Source organism: Podarcis bocagei (genome assembly GCF_964188305.1).
Source record: "Podarcis bocagei genome assembly, chromosome: 12".
Taxonomy (NCBI): domain Eukaryota; kingdom Metazoa; phylum Chordata; class Lepidosauria; order Squamata; family Lacertidae; genus Podarcis; species Podarcis bocagei.
In genome coordinates, this window is record NC_138137.1 from 34,147,861 (window position 1) to 34,175,321 (window position 27,461).

The window sequence follows — 27,461 nt, forward strand, 5'->3', positions numbered from 1 at the left end:
TCTTCTAAGGTCAGGGGCGGTCCCGACCCCCAGGAGCCCCGCCTACTCTGGCCTTAAGACGAGCACTCCTCCTGGGGGCAACCAGTTCCCTTCGCCTCTCTGCCCTAAGCCTCTGCAGATCAGGAGAGGCCGAAGGGTTACTGGGCCCTGGAGGAGGCTCACCTGTGGCCACTGAGTCTTCCAGCACCTCTGGGGCCAGAATGGTTTCACCTGGTGCCTGCTCTTGAGTTTCCTCAGCATCTAGGCCTTGCCCCAGTTCAGCCGGCCCTGGAGGCGGGGACTCCTGTGCCGGCTGGGATTCCTCCGGATCGCTCTCAGACTCGGAATCCCAGGCCATCACAGGTATTAATGATGATGATGATGATGATGATGATGATGATGATTACTATTTATACCCTGCCCATCTGGCGGGGTTTCCCCAGCAACTCTGGGCAGCTTCCAACAGATTATTAAAACACGATAAAACATCAAACATTAAAAGCTCCTAGACAGGGCTGCCTTCAGATGTCTTCTAAAAGTAAGCTGGTTGTTTATTTCTTTGACATCTAATGGGAGGGCGTTCCATTGGGCAAGCGCCACTGCCGAGAAGGCCCCCTGCCTGGTTCCCTGTAACCTCAGTTCTCGCAGTGAGGGAACCGCCAGAAGGCCCTTGGCGCTGGACCTCAGTGTCCGGGCTGAACGATGGAGGTGAAGACGCTCCTTCAGGTATACTGGTTGCCTTGGGCCAGTCTTGCCACCAGCCAGCCTTGTGACTTTGCTCTGTATTCCTACTTTCTCAGATGTAGGGTAGTGAGAGCATGGGGCAGCACTAATTTCCCAACAACACCCTTTGTGACATTCACTCCATGGTCAGGGGAAAGGACTCCTACACGCAGAAGCTTTTTGCAGCCAATCAGTCATGTGAGTTTGCGCTGCAGTCTGTTTAATTTTACTATTTGTCTTGCATTATTGCTTTGATCTGTATTTTATAGTAGTTTTATTCAGCTATTTTAAAACTGTATGTCAAAGGTCACTTTGAGAGCTTGGTTTTAGTTGGAAAACACTCAAGAAGTTTGTATAATAAATAGGGATGGGGGAGCGGAATTGATTACGTTTGCATTTAAAAGAGAATTTGCTTTGTTCACACTTTCCAAAACAACACACAAACTGAAACATAGGCACCCTTCGAAATTCACACTTCTCTGAATTTTGCAGTGAGGTTTTCCAGCCAAGTAATGTGTACAAAAAAGAATATACCGTATTTTTTGCTCTATAGGACGCACCCAACCATAGGACGCACCTTGTTTTAGAGGGAGAGAACAAGAAAAAAAATTCTCCCCTCTCTGCCCAGCGCCCCTTCAGCGAAGCGGCAGGGAAGGCTGCGCATAGCCTTTGCGCTGCCCCCCCTGAGCTTGTGGGGCTGGCGGTGGGGTGAAGCGCTGCTTTCCCTCACCGCCAGCCTCAAAGACCAGGTTGGGGAGCAGCGCAAAAGATGCGCACAGCCTTCCCGCTGCCCCCCAAGCTTGTGGGGCTGGCGGTGGGGGGAAGTGCTGCTTTCCCCCAGCCCCAAATAGCAGGTCGGGGCTGGCAAGGAAGCCCGGGTGTCCCCCCCCCCAGCCCCATGGACCACACATCTATTAGCAAAAATAGCATACAGACGTCTTCTATTGGGGAAAATGCTTTGCAAAAATGTGTATATTAGGCAAAATTGCATACAAACGTGCACATTAAGAGAAATTCTGATGAATTTTCAAAATGACTTTAAAAAATAAGTAAATACAAAAGCTGATGTGGAAATGCGGGGAACTGAACTTAAGATGGGGGAAATGAGAAAACAAACTGAAGGTGAGAGATTCTCTCATCTTTAGATTATCTAAAATGATAAAATAAATAAATATAAATTTCTATCTGCATCTGAAAAGCTCCTGACATAGATGTGGTATCTTGAAAATGATCCCTTGTTGTGCCTGCATGGTCTTAGAATGTGGATGAGCTATAGCCATAAAAGTTCATACATGTATCCCTAACATTATATTGATTTCAGAGATAGAAACACATACCCCATATCAGAAGCTTTCAAAGATTAGTCAGTAAAATTATCTGGTACTTATGTGATGTTTTCAGCGGGTGTTACTGTACATATTACTCAGTGAATAACAATGGTTGAGGAAGTGGTTTTTTGTTGTTTTTAAGCCAACTTGCCTCGTTGCTACTTGCAGATCATGTGACAGGAGTTGGCAAAAAAAAACCCTGCTTCTTAGTCCCTTGCAAAGTGATTTTGTAGATGTGCTTGTCTCTTGCAACTAACAGAAGAAGCAACTAACAGAAGAACCAAGAACAGAGATATTTGGGTTTCTCTGACTGAACAAAATGTATTTATCCAGCATTTGTGGCATGGAGTCTGCATAACTATCTTGGTAAGTGATTTATTATAGAGATGAAGACTGATAAGATATACTTCCTCAAAAGCCAGAGAAAAGTGATATTAAAATGATTGTATCCTTTGTACTATATGGAAATAAATTTATGGGGCATCGGACTGTCTTTGTGAAAGAGTTCTTTTATAGGATAATTGTGTTTTATAGGATAAATACTTATTGCAGCAACTCAGTATTATGTCTAACTTTTATTAAATTAGTTCTAAGAAACCAAACTGAAAACTTTGGGGTTCAGAAAAAGTATTAAGTATTTAAGTAACTGTGGATTTTTAAAATTGTTTTCTCCCTCTGTAATAGAGCTAGATAGCTGCCTGCATTTTTCTCCCCTTCCGAAAATTAATTAAGTAGTTTCCAAGTATTTTTAAAACACCCTTTTCACTTTTAAAATAAGGAATAGTCTGAGCAGTGCAAAACAAAGTAAAAAAAATGATAAATTAAATTGGTGAAAAACATACAGAGTTGAGATGGAATGTGTCACACCCATAATTGCTTTCGTTTTTGTTTCGTTTCCCAGAATTGCAGCTCTTCAGTTAAAATAGTTGTAAAGCCTGAGCACTTCAAGATAACGGTAAGCATTAATCTCTGAGTGCAATTCTATGTATGTCTACTCAGAAGTAAGTTCTATGAAGTTCAGTTTTCTCCCATGTAAGCCTTGCAGTCACAATTAATATTTGTTAATGGGTGGAAATGTGTTTTTAATAGGATCTATTACAAATCCATACATTGTTTCCCCTGCCCCTGCACCCCCACATTTTATATTCACAACAGCCCTGTGAGGCGGGTCAGGCTCTGAGATAGTGACTGACTCAAAATCACCTAGTGAGATTCGTAGCTGAGTGGGGATATGAACCTGGGTCTCTGTCCCAGTCCACCACTCTAACTGCTAAACCACACTGTCTATGGTGTACTTATCTCTGGTTAGGTGCTACATATTGTGACTGGCCAATTGACCCAAGTCACCCAGAACTGCATGAGGCAAGGATACCAACTCACCACCAGGGCAAAAAACGTCATTGGCGGCAATGGGTGTCAGGCTGGCAGCCAAGTTGGAGGGAGAATAGCAGCGACTTCTTTTGCCTGTATAGGGGCAGAGAGAGGCAGAGAGATGTATGTGAGAGTGAGAGACTGGAGTTATGTGAGATTTGAACCTTTTTAGTCAGGATCTCTGAATACTAATGTCCAATATCGGTCTATTTTGGGAATGTAGCCAATCCGCACATATTGGTATGAGAAGCTGAGAGTTTTTGATAGGTGTGGTGCACCTTAATGCACTTAAACAAAACAGCTTTGGTGTGGTGTGCACACACACACAGAGCAAACATAGCTTGTCGGTCAGACCAAAACTCAACCTTCAGCAACCCAGTGAAGGTCCTTAAACTGGGAAACAAATGAGCACTTTATCAACCATTCTCTCTTTTACTTAATCTTTAAAAGCTTTGGAGGACCATGTCGATGCGGGTTGCGTTCTGCTCTGGATGCGAACGGTGCTCCGGAACAGATCCCATTCGTATCCAGAGGTAGCACTGTACGTCAGTGGGTTTAGGATTGCACCCTAAGAGTACAGTTGTACCTTGGTTGTCAAAAGCCTTGCAACTCAAACGTTTGGCTCCCAAACACCGCAAACCCAGAAGTGAGTGTTCCGGTTTGTGAATGTTCTTTGGAACCCAAATATCTGACCCTGCTTCCACGGCTTCCGCTTGAGTGCAGGAAGCTCCTGCAAGCAATCAGAAGCCGCACCTTGGTTTTCAAAAGATTTTAGAAGTTGAACGGACTTCCGGAACGGATTTCGTTCGAGAACTAAGGTGCGACTATGAGTCTCATTGGATTCAATTAAGAGTTATCGCTGACTAGAAACGCTTCGAATTTTAGCCATAGCAGCCTTGTGATTACTTGTTAGCTACTTCATCAACTTTGTCATTAAGGTGCCGCAAGGCACTTGGTTGGTTTTGCTACAGAATAACAGGATTGCCCCTCTGGAAATTTGTTAATGTTGAAAGAAATCACAAAGGCAAGGCAGCTGATTTTTAAATATCCATAGATGGCTAAAATATCCATGTCTATTGCGCAGTATGAAGTGTGTATTTCCACATTAGAGATTACATTTCCACATAGCAGAGGAAGAAGGACTTGTGCAAAATAGATTAATTACAGCGGAACACAATATGCCAGATGAATGTATGAATGAATGTCAGAATGGGCTGAGACACATGCAAGTGCAAATGCACCAGCAGGGCCAGACTAGTCCTTCTGCCAGTTCATCGCTCTTCATCGCCCTCCTTGCCACATCACCCTCCTCCCTTCCTGGTATGAAATAGCAACCCACCTGTTGGAAAACTAGTATAGCAGCACCCCTCCATCCCACAAAGCACTTGAGTCAGATCAACAATTATTATTTTTTAATTATTTTTAAATGTACAGGAATGATGGAAATGTAAACTCTGCAATAAGTGAAATATTGGAAAATAAACATAAATAGCCAAACAGCTACCCAAAGCAAATGTATCTTACTAAGCCCTAAATTATATCTTCCCAAAATTTCCACCAAGTTAAAAGCTTACTGAATTCCCAGTCTTATAGCTTAAACATTGGGGTGGGAGGTTGTAGCTACCAATCCAAGCAGGGATCCGAGGAACCATGGTTTCTGCAGACTAATGGGCAGGGATCCGAGGAACTATGGTTTCTGCAGACTAATGGGGGGAATTGAGAAAGATGGAACCTAGGATCTACAATTTTATTATCTAGTGCAATGATCCTCAGCCAGTGGGCCGTGGCTGATGCCTTAGATCCCGGCTCCCCAGAGATAAAACTATGTAACTGCCCTCCACTGGAAGCAAAATACTGGGAGAGGGAGACATGGCTTTGTGGTTAGATAAAAAAAGGCTATTACAGGCAACTAATGCAGGGGTCACATTCGAAGCCCCCACATGCATCAGTGAAATGTGCATAAGTGAGGAGCACCCTGGAGAGCCCTAGTGGCTTATGAGGGGGTGTCCTCTTCAGCCTCTGGGGAGCATCTTCTCGCAAGCCACTAGGACTCTCCAGGGTGCTCCCCACTTCCAGGTTCCAGGCACCAGTGGTGAAGCTGCATGCTTCATTACCGGGGGCAGAGAGCAGACAGGGGCGTGGCTGGTGCAACCTGGAGGCGTGGCAAGCTACCCAGGGGTGTGACACACCGCCTGCAGGGGTGTGGCGCACATTCTCTGGCGTGACGTGCTGCCTGTGGGGGCGTGGTGCCCGGCATGCAGAGGGTGCACGGTGTGTGTCGGGGGCACCGCAATGGCACCCTACCAGAATAGTGGTGCTGGGGGCGGTCCGCTCCCTCTGCACCCCCGTTTCTCCGCCAGTGCCAGGCACCGCATGTCTGTGTGGTCACATGTGGGAGGATCATGCTCAAGTTGGAAGTTGTCTGGGAGAGTTTAGGGTTGGTGCATCACCAACTCTAAGGCACCAACTCTAAGGGGCCCAGGCTGCGCCCCACAATTTTGAGAACAATCAGTGAGGGAAGGGAGAATGCAAAAGCATCCCCTTGGTTTGAGATGTTTTTCCGCTTTTCAAAGTGCACTTTTCTGATTGGAAATTGCTGCAGGATTTCTGGGGAGGAAATTACTTCCATCTTTGCAGATATAATGCCCAAAAATGACAACCGAGAAGGTGGTTCACATTAAAAAAAAAAAAAATGGGGGGGAGGAAAGGGAGGAGAGAGTGAGAGTGATTTTCTAGCATTTTGGACTCCATTAGAAGCCTGTTTCGTATCTTCTCCAAAGTAAAAAGGTAAAAGGTAAAAGACCCCTAGACGGTTAAGTCCAATCAAAGGCGACTATGGAGTAGCGATGCTCATCTCGCTTTCAGGTGGAGGGAGCCAGCGTTTGTACACAAACAGCTTTCCAGGTCATGTGGCCAGCATGACTAAACCGCTTCTGGCACAACAGAACACTGTGACAGAAACCAGAGTGCACAGAAACACCATTTACCTTCCCACTGAAGCAGTACCTATTTATCTACTTGCACTGGCGTGCTTTCGAACTGCTAGGTTGGCAGGACCTGGGACAGAGCAAAGGGAGCTCACTCCATCATGGGGATTCAAACTGCGCTTCTTCCGATCGGCACGCCATAGTGGTTGCAATCTGTGCTCTAGGTCACAGTATGGTATAGGGAAGTGGGCAATGTGTAGTCTGAATACAAGACTCCTGGAATCAATTTTCATGAAACTGACTGAGCAGCCTGCAGCAAGTCCACTCTCCACTGTCCCTGCTCTGAACCATCACAAGATGGTTGCGAGAATGACCAAATTTAGATTAAGAATTGTAAAGTATGTTGGCTGCTGCAAAATAGTGAATTATATTTGGTATATTTTTTCCAAATTTTATTATTATTATTATTATTATTATTATTATTATTATTATTATTATTATGAAAATTTGTTTTCATCTTTCCCCAACTTACAAAAGCAACATTTAGCAGGGCAATAAATGACTCATTATTTTTTAAATGCCTTTTCAAAGCTCTACTGCTTAAATTTTAAGCCTGAAAAGAAATCATAGGCAAAACCACTAAATGATGAAACAACACAAGTTTTTGCCAAGTATTCCACTGGGGAACCACAGAAAGAATGTGGTTGGTCAAGGGTTGAGAACCTCTGATCTAGTGTATAGGGGACCCAGAATGGTCCAAATGGGAAATCATTTCAGGTAAAAATTGAGGGAAAATGTTGAAAATTGGAATGGTCTAAGCCGTGCAAGGGAATAAACAGAATGTAAAATAAAAATGCATTGATTTATAGCACAGAATGAGTCAAATATCTGGCCTCAAAAGGCTGACTCAGAGAAAATGGCTAAGAACAAATCTGAGGGTGGAATATGCTCAAAGCAAGAAATCCCTTCTCTAAAACAAAGAAGGCAAAAAGGCAAACTGGGCTCCAAAGGACTTGGACCAAACAAAAATATATTGGGGGGAAATGGAGTTCAGCAAAAATAAAATTAAGCAAAAGAAAACAAGTGACTTCTAACCATGAGATGCAGTATTTTTGATTCCTCTAGATCTCTACATTTTCCTGTCTTCTGATTCATTATTTTCTCACATCTCACCTTTTTGCACTAACATTCCATTAGTGGTAAATGACAAATCAGTGGAAGGCCCATGTAAACATAGGAAGTTTATTTTATTTTTAATTAATGTGGAAGTGGATGGACATATTCCTAAGCCACATAAAGTAAGGGTTTGATTATCTTCTATATGTTGTATTATTTCTTCTTGATTAACTTATACAGCAGCTATTTGAAAATGAGTAAATGTTTCTTGGTTTGGGTATTCCGGCTTTCAGATGTCATTTTAATAAGGAAGACCAACTACACACCAAACTGACAGAAGAACTCAAATATGGGGAAGAAAAGGTAAGCTGAATTAAAATGAACAAAAATATAGCAAGTGATTTGGGAGGTTATATAGGGTTGCCATATGTCTGAAATTTCCTGGACATAACTCATAAACTTTGCTCAAAAAAGCTCAACAACTTTTGTGTCTGTATTTCCACTTTTTGAAATATGGCAACCCTTTGTTATAACGAGATTTAAACATCAGGGTTTTCAAATTAACTTCACTGAAAAATCTGAGTTTGATCTCCAAAATGTAAACTTCCTTCCCACTAAATAGAAGCCTATCCATTTAAATCTTTTTAGATGTGTGGTGCAAGACATAGGACAGGATTGTGTATAGCATTGTTCTTTGACCTTGGGTCGCTAAAGATTGGACAACTCTATTCATCTCCAACAGGATGATGGGCTGTATAGTCCATTCACATGAAGAAAATCAAAGTTAAATAACACTGATGCTGATGAAGGGGTGTTTGCAAAATGTTGAATGTAGTGTAGAAAGAAAAGGTTTGTTTTCATTAACAGGGTGTATTGCTTTTTTTCTTTTCTTAAAAGGGCTAAAAATATCAAGAAAAGCAACCAGCTAGATTTGCCTGAAAAAATTGAGGACTGGACTAAGGAACACGTAAAACAATGGGTGATAAATGAACTTAAGCTTGAGGAGAAACATGGCGACATCCTTCTTCATCAAGATGTGACAGGCGCCGTTTTGAAGCTTTTAACCAAGCAAGACCTCACAGAAATGGGTATAACCCATGGCCCAGCTTGCCAAATAATGCACGCACTGGGGAAAAAGGATGTTCCAGGTGAAAGCCCTAGCAATTCTTCTGGACAAGAATGTCGCGCAAGGCCTTTTGATACTGACTCTTCAATTAAAAGTGAAGATGCAGGTGCAATGAAAGAAAATGGCAAAGAGAATTCAGCCGGTGCTGATGCGTCGCCAGCGTTTGCAAGATCTAAATCCACTGAGCCACCAGAATCTGTACTTGAAGAAACAAGAAAAGATATGGCTCACCAAGGAAATGGAAATAACCAGCTTCCAACTAGACAAACTTGTCTACCCTACCCTTTTGATGAGTTTCACATTAGCCATCGTTATATTCAACATTATGTCCTTCATATACCTGAAACAGGTCCCCTCAATCTTATTGATCCAGTCCATGAATTTAAACTCTTTACAAATACAGAAAATGCAACAGAGGAGGATATGAAGATGAAATTTTGCAATGAGGTTTTCAGATTTGCTGCAGCATGCATGAACTCCCGCACCAATGGTACTATCCACTTGGGAGTCCGGGACAAGCCACATGGAGAAATTATTGGAGTAAAAGTTCAAAATAAAGAGAAATATATTAGCTATTTTGAGTTAATAAACAAATACTTTGGAGATGCTGTCACTGGTGTTGCAAAAGATTGCATTAGGGAACCTAGATTTGTGGAAGTATTGCAACAAAACAGCATCCCATCAGAAACATTTGTTATTGAAGTTGATGTGGTTCCAAAGTACTCTAGTTGCCTATCTAAATATTTCCCTACTAAGAACTACAGTTTTAAGACTAAAAAATGGGATCCATGTTTGTTTATAAGAGATGGTGCATCTTCCAAAAACCTCTTAAAATCTAATGGTAAAACAGAACATAAATCATTTTTGGCCAAACTGGAGAAATTAGCAGAGGACAGAAAAGAAGCTGAGGAAAAACATGGAGAAAAAAGGAGGAATATAGATGGGGAAGGTCGTAAGCTGGTGAGTTTGCTCACAGGCAACAGAGACTTACTAGATAACTCCCATTATGACTGGTATATTTTAGTCACAAACAAATGTCATCCACATCAGACACAGCATATAAACTTCTTGCAGGAAATAAAGTTATTTGCTGTTCTAGAGTTTGACCCGGAATCAGAAAGCAATGGTGTCGTCAAAGCATTCAGAGAAGACAGAGCTGCAAACCTTCATTTTCCAAAGCAGTACCAGAAGCCTGGGAATTCAACTTCTGAAACAATTGAAGAACTTAATCTCTATCAGCAGCCAAGTTGGATTTTCTGCAACGGTAGGTCAGACTTGAACAGTGAAGCATATCAACCCTTGAGTCCTAAACTCTGGCAGCAGCAGAAGGCAGCTGAGGTTAGGAAACTGATCTCATTTCTATCCCATCCAGATATAATGCAAAGAGGAAAATTTTTGGTGGTGTTTCTCATGCTGTCAAAAGTGGAAGATCCAGGTGATCCCATGATAGAAGCTTTCTGTGCTTTTTATCAAGAACTTAATGGACTTGATGATATGCTGTGTATATGTATTGGGGCACAAACATACCCTTGCTGGAGAGATCTCCTACGAGCCAGATTTATTGAATCAGACACACTAGCAGATAGGTGCATATCTCAATTGAGCCTACCAATGGTGAATGGTACTATCCAAAAACTAAAATCAGTGACCCAAACTTCTCAGAGACTTTTGCCATCAAAGGGGGGCTCCTTTACAATTCTCTCAAAGAAAGAAGAAGACTTTATGACTGCACTGGAAATACTATGTGAAAATGAATGCAAGGACACAGAAATTGAGAAAAACAAAGAAAAATTTTATGAATTTAAAAAATCCCAAGAAGAACATTTTTATCGTGGTGGGAAAGTGTCTTGGTGGAATTTCTATTTCTCCTCTGAAAACTACTGTTTACCTTTTATTAAACGGGATGCATATGAAATGCTTGAAGATCTGATTGAAAGAGGATCTCAGTCTCCTAAACAGTCGCCCACAAAAATTATCAACCTTTATCATCATCCGGGTTGTGGTGGTACTACTTTAGCCATGCATATTCTCTGGGAACTGAGAAAGAAATTTAGATGTGCCGTTCTGAAAAATAAAACAGTTGATTTTGCAGAAATTGCCACACAATTGACCACATTACTTACATATGGGACATCAAACAAGTTTGATTATTTGCCAGTACTGCTACTTGTGGATGACTTTGAAGAGCAAGAAAATGTTTACCTTCTACAGCATGCTGTGCAGTCTGTCATAGCAGAAAAGGGTATTCAATATGAAAATCCTATAGTTATAATCTTAAATTGCATGAGATCCCAGAATCCTGGGGAAAGCTCAAAAAGCAACAGCTTGAACAGTATTGCACTGAAACAAAAACTAAGTCCGAAAGAACAAAGGGCTTTTGAGGAAAAACTGAAAGAAATTGAAGAGCAGTATGATCATCCTGAAGATTTTTACTCATTTATGATTATGAAAAGAAATTTTGACCAGCAGTACATAGAGAATGTAGTTAAGAACACTCTAAAAGGTTTGGATGTTAGCAGTAAGCAAGCTCAACTTATTTCCTTTCTGGCACTGTTAAATTCTTACGTCACTGAGTCCACGATTTCAGTATCACAATGCGAGGAATTTTTGGGAATAAGTACTAAAAAGGCTTACTGGGGTACAGAAAACCTGGATGACAAGATGGGAAACTGCTCCAACATTATAATACAGACCGAAGTGCAAGAACGTGGGCGATACAAAGGGGTACGTATTAGTCATTCATTGATTGCTGGACAATGCTTAGAGGAATTTAAACAAACTTACAAACTAACAAAAAGTAAGATTACACTCTTGTTGTTAAGAGAGAATTTATTTTATGACATGGGCATAGGGAGAGACAAACTTCAGCAGGATGTTCAAAGCATGCTGCTTACAAGGCACCGAAAGGAACATGGAGATGACGCAGACACTTTGTTTTCTCCATTAATTGAAGCAATTCAAAAAGAAGAGAGGAGTGTTGAAGTTGAAAGGGTGTTGACTGAGGCAACCTGCAGATTTAGTCAAAATGTATTTATCAGCCAAGCCTTAGCAAGGCATTTCTACATCAAGGAGAAAAACTTTAATCGTGCACTAGAGTGGGCTAGAAAAGCTAAAAAAGGTGCCCCTAACAACTCATATATATCAGACACTTTGGGTCAAGTTTATAAAAGTGAAATAAAGCATTGCCTAGAAGAAAATGCAGAGAAATCGATAACTGTTGAAATTCTGAAACGTTTGTTGAATCTTGCAAAGTGTGCCTCAGAGGCATTTAAAGAATCTCAAGAACAAACAGAAAATAAAGACAGTGAAAAAGAATGTTTTCAGAGTATAAAATACAAGAGAAGATATGAAACATATAATACATCTGGTTACCTTGGAGAAATAGAAACTGGTCTATATGCTATAGAAATGATTGAATCCATACCTCTGTGCAACAAAAAAGATGAACTCTCTAGAAAACACATAATACAGTTTTTGTCAGGAAATGGGGCTATTCCAAAAGTCCCAGGTGATACAGAGAATGAAGAATACAGATTGACACTGGAAGAATATGCTAGTTATCTAAGTAATCTGCACACAAATTTGAAAAAAGCATTTGACTTTTTTGAGAACTACTTTGTTTTTTTGAAGCCAAAAAATCCAGAAAAAGAAATCGTGGAGCTCAAAATACGGAGAAAGGTTCAAGAATTTTTCAAAAAATATGCAGAAACATTTTGCCACTCTGATTCAGACTGGCTAATGAACTCAAAACTGAGTTCATCTTTGCAGGTGGAAAATTATAGAAAGAGTTTAGAAGCTTCCAAAGCTGACAAGTTTTCTGGAATTTTGGAACATCTCAGCAATCATGAAAATGCTAAAAGCAAAATTGAGGACATAGTGAAACAGTATACACTTTTGCTTGATCAGAGCTCTAGCAAATCTTTGCAGAGGTACAAACTGAATTTTATTTTGGCCAACATTGTTCTCCATTGCCTCAATCCAAAATCCAAGATGGTACCATCTTTTCTAGAACTGAAAGAACAGCTTAAAACAATTTTACAGTCAGTAGGTCTAGATTATCGATTCCCAGAACCATACTTCTTGGCTTCTTTATTATTCTGGCCTGAAAATCAAAAGCAATTCGATAAAGATTCCAATCAAATGGGAAAATACCTCAATTCTCTGAAGAAGGCATTTAATGGGCAGTACTGGCAAATGTGCCGTTCCAAACAACCTATAGCATTTTTCTACCTTGGAAAAGGAAGCAACCTGAGCAAATTTATTCACAAAGGAAAAATTGATCAGTCTGTTACTGCTAAGAATAGGGGCAAGTCAAGGCAAAAGATGAATGATGAGCTGAGTTGCCTGTGGCAGAGTGGAGAGATATGGAAAACAGAGGACGCCAAACATCTTTTGCTTCGGCTGAATGGGAAGGCTGAAGATAATATCGTCTATGTCGATTACGGTATTGATGAAGACATCAGAATACAAGCACGGCCTGTTTTCTTAGGCCAGCTGAAGAGTGGTCGGAGTGTAGAAAGAGTATCGTTTTACTTGGGGTTTTCCATTGGAGGCTTGATAGCCTGTGACATAGAAATTATTTAACCCTCTTTGAAAATACATTCCGTTGTACATTACTGTAAATTTAATTTGACCTCTTCTTTGTCTATAGCAGCAAGAGACACGTGCCATTTTATCCTAACACCAGATATAGCAATTGAATATATTTGACTGTATCCAACTAAATTTTACTCAGAGCAGACTCATTGAACTTGATGACCCCAAGTTAAGTGTTTCAATGGATATATTTGATTGTAGCTGGCTGTAGATACAATCCTTTCCCCCCCTCTTTGTCCTGAAGGGCAAGGATGTCTCCTCAATCTGTAGTACAGCCAGATGGGTCAATAGCTGATGAACCAATGTCACTTCCTTGGGCAATAGAAGCTTTATATTAGAATGATTGAGCTTTAAGCATAAAAGCCAGGGATGAGGCACCTTTGGCCCTACAGATGTTGTTAGACTACAGCCCCTATCATCCCTGGCAATTTACCATGCTGGCTGGAGTTGATGGGAATTGGAGTCCAACAATATCTAGAGGGCCACAGGTTCCCCATCCCTGCCATAGACATACATAGGCAAAAATATTTTTCTAATAAAGCTCGTTATAGTTTATCTTTGCAGAGGAAGAGGGAGGAGTCATATGCTAACTGGGCTGGTAGATTTTGCTAACTAATAATATGATATTCCCTTCTGCCAGTCCAATTACCAATTCATGAATATAATATGACTTGATTATACCACAGCCTGTTGCATAGCATATGGCAATTTCATTATCTTTGCCTTAAGAATCTTGTATGTCATGTGTCCCATTGCAAAGACAAAGTATACTTTTCACAAAACCAACCCTGGCTGAGTCAACATAAGAGGCTTCTGCAGTCAGTTTAGTTAATTTCTGTCTTGTACTTCATTTTGTAAGTCTGTTATTTCCCTGCCTCTCTATTGTATTGGATCCATACTTAGTCATGATTTAAGTGCCCCTGATTTAAATGCAGCTAATTTACAACACAATCCAGTGCATGTATATTCAGAACAGCTTTTCTTTTTCTTTTTGGCTATGCTATTTATCTGCTTACTTCTTATATATTCTGCTCTTCTGGTCACTTTTTTAATTATTAATTTTATTGTTGGTTGGTACCTACTTAGTTTTCTTTTGAAGATGAAGCAGAGAGAAAAGGGGTAAATAGCATTTAAATTGTGTTCTCTTTTGTTGTAAGAAATAACGTTCCATTCATCAATAGTATTATATCTATCTATCTATCTATCATCTATCATCTATCTATCTATCTATATAAAATAAGAACTTGATCTTGGTGGTCTGATTTTTATATTATAATCTGCTGGATTAATGAAATATTTGGGGGTCACCTGAACCGTGAACATGGAAAGCCTATAAGAGAATGGTGTGTCCCAGGACAACAAAGAGAAGTTCAGCACTGGTTCAGCTGACCAAGAATGTCATAGAATATGTTTCCTTGGATGTTACCAAAGGAAAATGGAAAGGTATTTGATAGGGATGATTAAGAGATGATAACCTAAATTGGTATGAGCTGAATGACAGAGCTGTACCACCCATAGGAGGGTGGGAGAAATTCAATATGATTAGGATTTTAATGTGAACCTATCTAATTTGTAGTTTCCAAAACCATACATAAACTGAAACATAGTTGTCATTTGTAATTCGTACTTCTCTGAATTTTGTGTTGCAGTTCTTCTGCCAAATAATGTACTGTATTCATAAATGTGCATATCGGGGAAAGTGTGAAAATAACATATCAAATGCATTATACAGGGGAAATTGCTTTTAAAAATGTTGACATTGTGCAAAACTGCATACCAAAATGTGTATATTGGGAGAAAGTTGCACTAAAATTCTGATGAATTTGCATTAAAAAAAATTCACAAGCTGATGCAGAAATGTGGAGTGAATTTAAGACTAGAAAAAATTAGAAACTGAGAGGAAACAAAATTGAGAATTGTCCATCCCTAATTATCCCATATACTATACTATTAGCAAACTCACTATCTAAGTGCTGATCCTCATGTAGCCAAAACAGCACCATTCACACATAAGAGGCATGTAAAAGTAGTACAAAAATCTTTTGGGTGTAGGCAAACCTTAAGAAGAGGCACAAAACAGCCCAGTGAGGACTGAGCATGGTCAATGGACACAGAATTTAACTTGTGACCGACTACTGGAAGAAACCAGAGGGAAGAGAGAATGGAATGGAGTGGCTGGAAATTTTGAACACATTGCAACATTTGGTTGCAAGTCACACTCTTCTCCACCATTTGCCACCCTGCCCTGTTTTTTTAAATGCCTTTTCATATATAAACCCAATCACAGATTGATAAACATACCTGCATATATTACAAACTGAATTAATATGAGGACTAAAGCTCACTTGTATTAATCCTGACATTGCTCACATCTCTTATTCTGGCACATAATCTTGCTCCTCCAAAATAGATTTGGCCTCTTTGGGCAGCTTTTGCCATCTAAGGCTTCAGTGTTTCATGTATGGGGTCTGTATGTAAATCCACTGCCTATAGTAGGGCTAGCATCTGAATAAACGTTGTATAGGTTATCGAATAATCTACCTTGGAAATTCCTTTAAAAGGTTATCAACTTATCTGAAATGAGAGAATGCTATAGGAGTATAAAAGCCATTTATGAAAAAGCCAGCTTAATCATAAACAATGAAAAAACAATTCATTTCTTTATAGAAAAGGAACAAAGCAAGGCTGCCCCCTCTCTCCTCTATTATTTACACTAACACTAGAAATACTAAATTCAGAAATAAGAAGGGAAGAAGAAATTAAAGGGATATTACTGGGAAAACAGTCCTTCAAACTAAAAGCCTTTGCGGACGACTTAATATTGGTGAATAAACGTGTGTAGGTTTAGACTGCCACACTGTCCAATGCAGCAAACACCTAGGTAATGACACCTATCCTGTAGGTGTCAGTATTACACTATTATTTGTGGCATTTTTAATATTTCAGTCACTTTTCTTTCTTGTTAACCATGTTCATATATGTCTTCATAGAATCATAACCTCAAGGGTCATCCAGACTAAACCTGCATAAAGCCATTTGCTGGACTCTTAGTGTTTTATATTCTAATGTAAATGCATTCTAAAATAGATCTGTATAATCATAATCTAATGAGCAAGGGTCACTAAATCTTCAATAACAAAACAGGCTGCAGTAAATTGAGCATATAGTTCAAATACTTTGTTTGGGGAGGGGAAACAGGGCGTCTTTCTTCATCCCTTAACATCTCTCGATTTCTGTGTACAGTATGGGGAAATACAAATCCCTCTGCTACCACCACCTATAGGTAAATTGGTTCCCCTTATCTCATCTCACTTTTTATAAACACAAGTTTAGGTAATTGCACTATGTAACTCCTTGCCACATAACTCAGAGCTCCTCAATGTGACCTGTTTCCAATGGCACTATTCCCTTATTAAAGCCTTCTAGAAGCTTCGATTTGAGATAGACTTAGGTGGGATATACACACCAACACTAGCCACAGGATGAACTAATAACAAATATTGTTTATTAAAAGGGTATTATTATATTTCACTGGGGTCTTAAATGTGCCTGATGACAGTTTTTAAAGACTCGAGAGACTTACACCATCCTCTAAATGGCTTTTAAAGCTAAATTCTGTAAACCTCCACCCCAGCCAAAAAAACCTTATATCATGCCCAACTGTTGGGAACAATCTACCTCTAACCCCAAACCTCCTCCAGTTGTACTTCTGGCTGCTTGGATAGTTTACCCTGAATGGGGTAAGTGTGCCCCTGAAGGACCAGGTGCGTGGCCTGGGAGTCATTTTGGACTCACAGCTGTCCATGGAGGTGCAGGTCAATTCTGTATCCAGGGCAGCTGTCTACCAACTCCACCTGGTACGCAGGCTGAGACCCTATCTGCCTGCGGACTGCCTCGCCAGAGTGGTGCATGCTCTGGTTATCTCCTGCTTGGATTACTGCAATGCGCTCTGCGTGGGGCTACCTTTGAAGGTGACCCGGAAACTACAACTTATCCAGAATGCGGCAGCTAGGCTGGTGACTGGGGGCAGCTGCCGAGACCACATAACACCGGTCTTGAAAGACCTACATTGGCTCCCAGTATGTTTCCGAGCACAATTCAAAGTGCCGATGTTGACCTTTAAAGCCCTAAGCGGCCTCGGCCCAGTATACCTGAAGGAGCGTCTCCACCCCCATCGTTCTGCCCGGACGCTGAGGTCCAGCGCCGAGGGCCTTCTGGCGGTTCCCTCATTGCGAGAAGCAAAGCTACAGGGAACCAGGCAGAGGGCCTTCTCGGTAGTGGCGCCCTCCCTGTGGAACGCCCTCCCATCAGATGTCAAAGCGATAAACAACTACCTGACATTCAGAAGACACCTTAAGGCAGCCCTGTTCAGGGAAGTTTTTAATGTGTGATATTTTAGTGTATTTTTGGTTTTTGTGGAAGCCGCCCAGAGTGGCTCGGGAAACCCAGCCAGATGGGTGGGGTACAAATAATAAATTATTATTATTATTATTATTATTATTATTATTATTATTATTATTAGCCAAACAAGCAAACAAAAAATGATGGTGTAACATTTTCATGGAAAGACGTTTACAAAGAGTAGCCTCTTAGTCTAACCCAGTCAACAGCAACCTCCTAATCTTCACCAACAAGGAGTTATAGGATAACTGGGTATTTGGCATCAGCTATCATATGTCTCTTCCTCAAACCTCCCTCATCAACTGGTTTTCCCAACTCCATTTCCCAATTTTCTGAGTTCTAAACAGCCCAATGGGCCTCCACAATGCTCCAGCTCTCCCCGCCAGGTCCTAAAAGGCAATGGAGACAGGGTGCTCAACCTTACAAAATGCTACCTGTGGGGTTGGGTTATAATGTCTAAAGAGAAAAGTGCTTAAATGAAACTATTGAAGAATAAGCATACAATATTGAAACCAGAGAATTAAAAACACAAAAAGCAGCAATTAGCTGTATGCAATTAGCAATTGGCTACAACTGCAGTAGAACTATGTATTATCAATATGCTTAAACAAAAATGTATTCTGCTTCTGTCTGAAAGATAACAGAAAAGGAAGGCTAAGAAGCACCACCACTGAGAAGGCCCTGTCACTCATTCTCAGTCATGTGATCATTCATGCTAGTTGCATGATGAAAAGGTCGAGGATCTTATAACCTCAAAACAGAAGAATATATGTCCACTCAAAAAAGAAAGTTAAACTGATTCAAAAGAAAAACAGTTTGCTTTAGATAATGCAAAGTGCTGAATCTGTAAAATTATTCTCTGTTGCCAACCATGGCCATTCTGCACTGCAATTTAACTATAATATCTCAGCTACTTGAAGACTCCAGAAGATATAACAAACAAAAACAGAACATGTTCCTTCTTCAGAGTAACTTCTGCTGTGAATAAGCCCAGGGACCACAAGGTGGTGCTGATCAGAGAGGCTTTGGAGTTTCTGCAGAAAATAAAGTTCTTCAGCTTCAACTCATCATACCGTACAGTAAGCCCACAATTTACACTGGGGTTACGTTCCAGGGATTGCGCCTAAAACCAAAACCGTGTATAGTCAAAACACATTGGGTGCAATGGCAGGTGGAACTGCTAAAGTCATTCCCCCTCCCCCAGAACTCCACGCCTTTTCTACCCCTTTTTAATTTCTTTTCATTTCTTTGCCAAGAGCATAAAGCTGAATGTGCACAAGTTACATGTGCGTAAGCTGCAGGCTTATTGTGCTGAATATCTACAGCTGTAGACAGGGCTGGATTTAGGTTTGATGAGGCCCTAAGCTACTGAAGGTAATGGGGCCCTTTATATGTCCAGCTGTCCTTTGACAACAACAATTTGTCACTGTTGTTTGTGTTGAATATATGCTATATGGTAATTTATGGACCTAATAGGTATCTAAAGCCATTTGCACATAACAAAATATGTATTTTATCAAAGTAATTGTGATATTTTAGGGAGCAGGCTATTGCTTGCATCATAGGAGCCCACACAACACAAAACACTGTTGCTGTATGTAGGTTTTATTTTATTTGCTTTTTATCTTATATCTTGGAAAGGTACATCCAGGTTTTTTTCTTTAATGTTTTTTTTTGGGGGGGGGCTGAAGAGAGTAGGGTCCTAAGCTATATAGCTTGTTTAGCTTATACGTAAATCCGGCACTGGAAGCCCCAGAAAACAAAAGAGGCCAGAGCTAAACAGGCTGGGCAGATGCACGCCAAAGAGGACAGGGTTCCTGCACCTTTAGCAATGGTGTAAGTACACCTGTGGAAAATCCAGCTTCTGCATAACTATTAAAGGTACAGCCGATCTGTCCTCTTTCGCAGCTCTGTTCCGCTGCAGGAGGAAACTGTTGCAGACATGTGGCCTAGAGCTATTTTTGAAGAACATGCTTTCACCAGGAATCTGAAGAGACAGGCAAATACTTCAGCAAATAAATACAAGGTGTCAAACTATTGAGAAGCCAAGTAGCAAGGGTCCCTTTTCCCCTCGGCAAGGTGTTGAGTCTAATCAAGGGTTAACATGTTCTCTGTTGAAGACTGGAATTACCACAGCTGTGTTTCCTCACTAGTGGGACTGCCAGCGATCTCAGCCATGAGAGGAATGCAGCTGGGCTCAGCTGTAGGGACTTACCCTTGCCTGAGGGAATATCAGGAGAAACATCTTTGGAGAGCTTCTCACTGGAGGGTTGGGTCTGAGTTGGAAGTTTGTAGCTAGGAAGTTATGAGGGGAAGCTGCCACTCGGTAGGTGCAACTGGTTGAAATTAAGAAATCCTGGTTTTGAGACCTTCCTAAATTTCCTTCCTGAATTTTAAGCAACAGAGGTACAAAACAGCTTCACTTATCCTCAGACGTATTATTTAATGCAGGCTTCCTCAACCTCGGCCCTCCAGATGTTTTTTGGCCTACAACTCCCATGATCCCTAGCTAGCAGGACCAGTGGTCAGGGATGATGGGAATTGTAGTCTCAAAACATCTGGAGGGCCGAGGTTGAGGAAGCCTGACTTAATGCCTACTTATTTTGTAGGATAGCTACCAAGTTGGCCTTTGTGCTCATAATGGTGTCCAGCTCAGGTTTAGGGATTAATTTTTTTATGTGGTTGAATAAGTTTATAGGCATCCCACAACACACAGGATTACATTTGCTGTCATCAAACTATCCTGGGCAGAGTACTGTAATTTTACTGGTATTCTGGTATATACTGGTATTGCTTTTCAGTCATTTGGCTAAGATCAAGTGTATGTGTGCGTACTGGTATTCTTTTTACCCCCCATGAATTTTATGGTGATTAAATATATAGATATATGTCAGCTTAATATATTTATATGATGAAAGCCACCTTGTGTGGGCATTGCTCCCTTCGCTGCCTGCTATAGTAGCACTGTTAAAACTGCAAGGATCCTCCTGTGCCAAATTGCTAGATACAGCAGGTATGGCAATCCTGTGGGAACACATGCCCCCTCTTTCATTGGCTAGGTATTAAAGAAACATGGTTGGATTTATTCTGTTGTTGGTGGCATAGCAGGAGGCTCCTTAGTTGCACTCCACTTACCATTGCTCAAGACTTTATGGCCAAAAGTATCATTTTTATGGCATCCCATGAGGCAAGAGGTGATTTGGCCTATTTTGCAGCCTGTGAAAGGTTTGAATAATGAGCGAAAGGGCTCATCCAGGCAAAATGGGGTTACCCAGAGAGCTGGGCTTGCTTTCTCAGGTTGTGTAGGATTTTTCTGTTCCGTGGGGTTTATTTTTCTAAAGGCAGCAGATGTCCACCTACCCACACAAGTAAAATTCCAGTTGAGGCCACCTATAATGGGAATGATTAAAACAGAGACTGTGGTCAACAACTAGCTTGCTGGCCAATTTCTAGCGAAGAACGAATGTCAGCTGATTGTGGAGATTTTTTTTTGCAAATAATGCTGGATTGGTAGATCTTGATCTGATCTAGCAATGCATGCCTGGCATAACTTAACACATATTAGTCATACCTTAATAGTTAAGAAATCTAAGTATGTATTCATGCTTTGCAGAATTATAGCACATTTCCCCTCCTTTTTTAAAAAAAAGTAGCTTAAGTAGATATAGGATGATCCTAAATACCATCTGGAAATATGAGACCAGCGTCACCAACCTGGTGCCCATGGGGCCAGAACAGCCTCTTATGACACCTGCAAAAGGTATTGGTAAAAGATTCCCTCAAGAAAATCACAATGCACAAGATGAGAGGGGGAGAGAGAGATGCACACACCATTTTGTGTTCCTGTCACTTTTTCTTCTCTTTTAGAAGTTTGTGTTATGCCATACATCCATGGCAGCCAATATGTGTTATGCTACATATAACAGTTATTTTGTGACTGGTGCCCCCAACACTTTTCAAAATTCCAGAAGTGACGCCTGGCCCAAAAAGGTTGGCACCCGTGAATTAGACCAAATGCTCAATCTTTTCGGAGGTGTAGGGGCATCTGAGATCAACAAGTCCAGGCAGATTTGAGAGGGGATTCATTTTCTTATATCCATTTCTATATCTTTTTTTAAAAAGAGCAACTAACCCCAAACAGGTTGTGAATGGATGAGACAACTTCTGGTAAGGCAACCCTGTATCAGGAAAATTGTAATGACTAATGTTTTACAATTTTTTAATGTGCTGTAAGCTGCCCAGAGTGGCTGGGAAAAACCAGCCTGATGGGTGGGGTATAAATATAATTATTATTATTATTATTATTATTATTATTATTATTATTATTATGACTTACCTTAGTTGTTGTGAACAATTCCTCGTCCCAAGGTAAATCATCAGTTACCCTACTCTGGACAGCCTCACATAATTCTCTTAAATGTGTACAGCTACAGACAGATGGGGACAGCTAATGTTTTAAACAGATGGCTCAAACAAGTAAGCCAAGCTATATGCTGCTGCTGGATGTGGGATCTTTTCCCACTGTCCGTGCCAGCTGTGTTTTGCTGGGTCCAGCGATGCCCAAGCTTTCATAAATGTGAAAGAGTGGGCAACAAAGTAATTTAATCTGCAGACAATGCAGATCTAGGAGCGGCAAGGAAGCGCTTGTGAGAGTAGGATAAAAAACCTCATTATTATTTTTAAATGGGAAAGTGGGCAAACTGAAGCATAACAAAACTGAGGGGGGCTCAAAGATATAAGGGTGGGGAAAATAGCTCCAATACAGAATTTCTGAGAAATTAATGCATTCATTGGAAAACCGTAAGAAAACTCTGTAAACATTTCTTTTGAAAACCGATTTGGATCACGACTTTGGTGTGTGGAACTTCCTCGAAGAGTTGTCTTTTTTTTGAAAGGAGGAAGACATGAACTGAGGTTATAGATCCTTTAAAGTGCTATAAGGTGTGCCTGCTTGTCTGCACAAGTAGCTTTGCTTCCATCAACCCCCCACCTCCACACACACACACACACACACACACACACACACACACACACACACACACACACACGGTATGCTGCATTGACAAATATGAACATATCTCTGCAAGAGGTTGTTTGGATTGCATAAATAAGAACAATTCCTATGTAAAATGCCATATTTCAGGAGCACAAGCAAATTGGCACTTGACCATATACGGTAACTTGGCTCCGACTTCTATGGTTAGTGGTTATTTGGCCTTATCCTCACTATGTTCTAGAACTGCAGCCAGTACCCAGAGCCACAGAGTGGGTGTGCCTGGCAAGCATGGGCTGAGATGCCAACCACTGGAATGCATTTAATTTACCTTTTTTTTTTTTTTTAATGGCTGCGGCTGGGCTTCCTGGCCAGTCATAAGCAAAGATTCTTCTCTGGACTGTCGCCTGGCTCCAGCGCTTAGTGTTGTGGAAACTCTGGAACTGGTTCAGGATCAATTTGCAGCTGAGCTGTCTCACCATTCTAGGGATCGTTTTCCTGCACAAATTCCAGCAAGATATATATACAGAGCAGTCTTTTATATGAAATAAAGAGAAAATAACCACTGCCTATAACCGTTCCAGGAATGTCTGCATGGATACAGTCCAAATATAAATAAGGGACTGTCATATACCGGTGTGGTAGACAATATTTAGATACTATGCTCACTGGCAGGTGATTAAGCATTAAACCTTTGCTCCACATAAAAGGCAGCCTTCTGAGAGATAGTCTGCGGTTCTAAAGCCACAACTTTTTGAAATTCCTTTTGGCAGAAATGTCCTGCCTTTTGACTGTCATCAAAGTATGGTAAACTTCTCTGCACTGGTACTGGAGAAATTTAACAGCCAGCATCAGACTCTTGGCAAGGGAGCAGATGGCTCATACCTCAGTTCTAAGAAAGTGCTTTGCACCAACAAGGGACAAAGTAGACATGATAGAAGCTGATATATAATGATCTTGTTCAGGTGCAGCTTTAATAGCAATGACAGTGTCAAACTATGAAGTGGAACAGGAAGTAGCTCAAAGAAGAAGTATCAACAAGTGCTAGGGATTTGGCATTCATCATAAATGGTTTCGTACCAAGATAGCTGTGTCACACATGCTGATCAAAACAAACAAACAAACATAGAACGATAGAAAGATTTTGCACGTATTCAGATATCAAGAACTCAAAATCAAACGTTGCTGAGAAGATTAGTTAGGAATTCTTATCTACTTTGCCCACAGCCTGTTCCTATCCTTTTATTTCAACAATTTATATATAGCTTAATCATTTTTAAGTGGTGTCCAGTGTGTGATTAAAAAAGAAATGCAGTAAAAAAAAATCAATTAGAAATAACCATAAAATCATAAATTTGTTGTTGTTTAGTCTTTTAGTCGTGTCCGACTCTTCGTGACCCCCTGGACCAGAGCACGCCAGGCATTCCTGTCTTCCACTGCCTCCCACAGTTTGGTCAAACTCATTCTGGTAGCTTCGAGAACACTATCCAACCATCTTGTCCTCTGTCGTCCCCTTCTCCTTGTGCTTAACTTTAAATGTCTGCTGAAATAAAATAAGTTTTCATTAAATGCCAAAAGTTCAACAGGGAGGGGGCCTGGCTGGTCTCAGCTGGGAGGGAGTTTTCACAACATTAAGCCCACAATACTGGATGTGTGGCTCCTTGTGGATATGAGCCATGTGGAACAACTAACAATGGTTCCCCCAAAGACCTCATTGATTGGAAAGGGATATAAGAAATCAGTTGGTCCTTAAGCTGTCTAATGCAGATATTTTCACACTGTCTTCTGGTACACCTTGGGTACCTTAGAAACATACAGTATCATGGAAGATATCTGCACTGAGAATGGAGGGAAAGCATTCTTGAAAGAGACTTTGCCCGCAGTTCACAGGTAGGTTCTGCCTCTTGCTTCACATAGGGTGGAAGGTGAAGTGCCCACGTCTCCCAGCTAGTACTCCATGTGAACTGAGTGTGAACCTTACAATCCCCCTGTAGTATGCAGGGAATCCATACAAGGTGCCCTGCACAGCAAGTTTGGGAAGAAAAACAACGTTGATGTAGGGCGCTGATAAGCATCTCTAAATTGCATTGCAGGAAACGGCATTGTTTACCAGAAGAAGAAGAAACCCTTCAGACCTTTTCTGCACATATTGTTCTTGTATCAAATTACAAGACCCTTAACAGCGTGGGTCCAAGATACCTCCAGAACCGCTCGCTCCTTTATATCCCTGCCCAATCACCGAGATCTTTGAAGGAGTCGCTGTTGCTGGTCCCCCATGGCTTGGATGCATTGCTCCTCTCCACCAGGAGCTGTGAGTTCAGTATTGTGGGCCCAACTTTATGAAACTCCCTTCCAGGCCCCCTCCCTGTTGAACTATTGGTGCCTACACAGACACAGAGAGAGACACATTCCAGAAGAGATTCGTAACTGAATTCTGATTTCATAAATAAATTAAAATAGAGTGAATATGTGGAGGAGCATGAGCAGGGCTGCCACTCACCTCTGCATAGAGCCAAAAGACTGAAAATGGGTGCCTATGTGTGTGGAGCTGTACATGCATTTAGTTTACCCTTTCAGACTTATGGCTGACGATTGGGGTGGGGTCAGCAGAGAATGAGGGATGGGGACAGCATGAATGGTCTCACTACACCCAGCTCCACACATCTACTGTATGCTTGGAAAATGTCTGAAAGGGACTCTGGATTATGTGTGTGCTTTGGATTGTGGCTTTTGTTTAATTCTAGAAACTGAGGAAGCAATCCTTCCTCCATTTACTTGGGGGAAAGCCCCACTGAATATAGCAGGATTTCCTTCGGAGTAGACATGATTAGGATTGTGTGGTAATACAGCTCTCTGTTGTGGTGTGGAAGCTTCATATCAATGGGGGGAAATGTGGTTTCTTAAGATGCATGGAACCTGCTACTACAAGACTCCCAAGGCCCAATAGCTTGATAGGATTTGTTCATTGAAAGGGTTTAACTATTTGTCTATGAATCACAGAAATGTCTTCTGTTTAACTCGACTAGTATAAACTCTTTTAGGGCATCTCCACCTTCAACACAAATGCTTCTGGAGAGAAGCCAACAACTAAATATGGCTGTGAACGAGGCATGCAATTGCATAATAGTCATTGGTGGGTGTTTTACATTCAAAAGAATCTGATTCTGGCTACTGTTGGGTACATGACTGAAGACAAGATGGTCTGAACATGTATAGCAAGCCTTGCATTCCTGTATGCCTGTATAATTCATTGAAGAATGTGAAAGTGAAAAAATTGGGAGTGTTGACGTTCGCTTCTTTTTGCAGTGTTAAAAATTCACATACCACAAATCAACAGTCTTTTCGTGGGCATTAAATTCACATGCATCCACCTTAAATCCACAGGCCTTGTGATTTCACATGCATCCACCTTAAATCCACAGGCCTTGTGATTTCCTTTCATATTAAGCAGGAGGGGGAAAAAGAGGATGGCCTATTATGCTTCTTCTAAGCTAAACTTTGCACTACATAAGCTTAGTGTGGCATGACGCATTCCTTATCTAGAAATTTTCCATTGTTGGCCTGCATTCCATATAAGGGTAGATAAAAGACTTCTTCCAAGATACTTAGTGTGATGGTTAGCATTTATTGAGCCAAAAGAAAATGAGATGGCACTTCTCCTTTTTTTCCATTCTGGAAATCATTTTGGATTTTACACTTCAGCTCTTCTACATCAGAGTGTTGTTGTTTAGTCATTTAGTCGTGTCCAACTCTTCGTGACCCCATGGACCAGAGCATGCCAGGCACTCCTGTCTTCCACTGCCTCCCGCAGTTTGGTCAAACTCATGTTGGTAGCTTCGAGAACACTGTCCAACCATATCATCCTCTGTCGTCCCCTTCTCCTTGTGCCCTCAATCTTTCCCAGCATCAGGGTCTTGTCCAGGGAGTCTTCTCTTCTCATGAGGTGGCCAAAGTATTGGAGCCTCAGCTTCAGGATCTGTCCTTCCAGTGAGCACTCAGGGCTGATTTCCTTCAGAATAGATAGGTTTGATCTTCTTGCAGTCCTTGGGACTCTCAAGAGTCTCCTCCAGCACCATAATTCAAAAGCATCAATTCTTCGGCAATCAGCCTTCTTTATGGTCCAGCTCTCACTTCCATACATCACTACTGGGAAAACCATAGCTTTAACAATACGGACGTTTATCGGCAAGGTGATGTCTCTGCTTTTTAAGATGCTGTCTAGGTTTGTCATTGCTTTTCTCCAAAGAAGCAGGCTTTTTTTTAATTTCGTGCCTGTTGTCACCATCTGCAGTGATCATGGAACACAAGAAAGTAAAATCTCTCACTGCCTCCATTTCTTCCCCTTCTATTTTGCCAGGAGGTGATGGGACCAGTGGCCATGATCTTAGTTTTTTTGATGTTGAGCTTCAGACCATATTTTGCGCTCTCCTCTTTCACCCTCATTAAAAGGTTCTTTAATCCTCCTCACTTTCTGCCATCAAGGTTGTGTCATCTGCATATCTGAGGTTGTTGATATTTCTTCCGGCAATCTTAATTCCGGTTTGGGATTCATTCAGTCCAGCCTTTCACATGATGAATTCTGCATATAAGTTAAATAAGCAGGGAGACAATATACAGCTTTGCCATACCCCTTTCCCAATTTTGAACCAATCAGTTGTTCCATATCCAGTTCTAACTGTAGCTTCTTGTCCCACGTAGAGATTTCTCAGGAGACAGATAAGAATCAGAGTAGTCTCACAGAACTCAATGGAACCCTATTAGTCTAACTAGGAGTGGGGAACCTGTGGCCCTCCATACAGTTTTTATATTATATTTATTTATTTAAAACACCACAAGTATTGCAAGCCATTGTACAGATCAGTCCTCTGGATGTTAATGGACTCCAGCTCCCATCAGAATAG

General features: G+C 41.1%; 1 protein-coding gene across 1 annotated transcript; it reads left to right on the forward strand.

Annotated features, from left to right (window-relative positions):
- Positions 1-2,227: 2,227 nt before the first annotated feature.
- On the forward strand, positions 2,228-15,016 carry LOC308569326 (sterile alpha motif domain-containing protein 9-like). The gene is made up of 4 exons (XM_081163062.1): positions 2,228-2,396; positions 2,932-2,985; positions 7,738-7,807; positions 8,342-15,016. The coding sequence occupies exons 3-4, from the start codon at positions 7,794-7,796 to the stop codon at positions 13,152-13,154; spliced, it is 4,827 nt and encodes a 1,608-aa protein (XP_081019188.1). The 5' UTR covers positions 2,228-2,396; positions 2,932-2,985; positions 7,738-7,793; the 3' UTR covers positions 13,155-15,016.
- Positions 15,017-27,461: the final 12,445 nt, after the last annotated feature.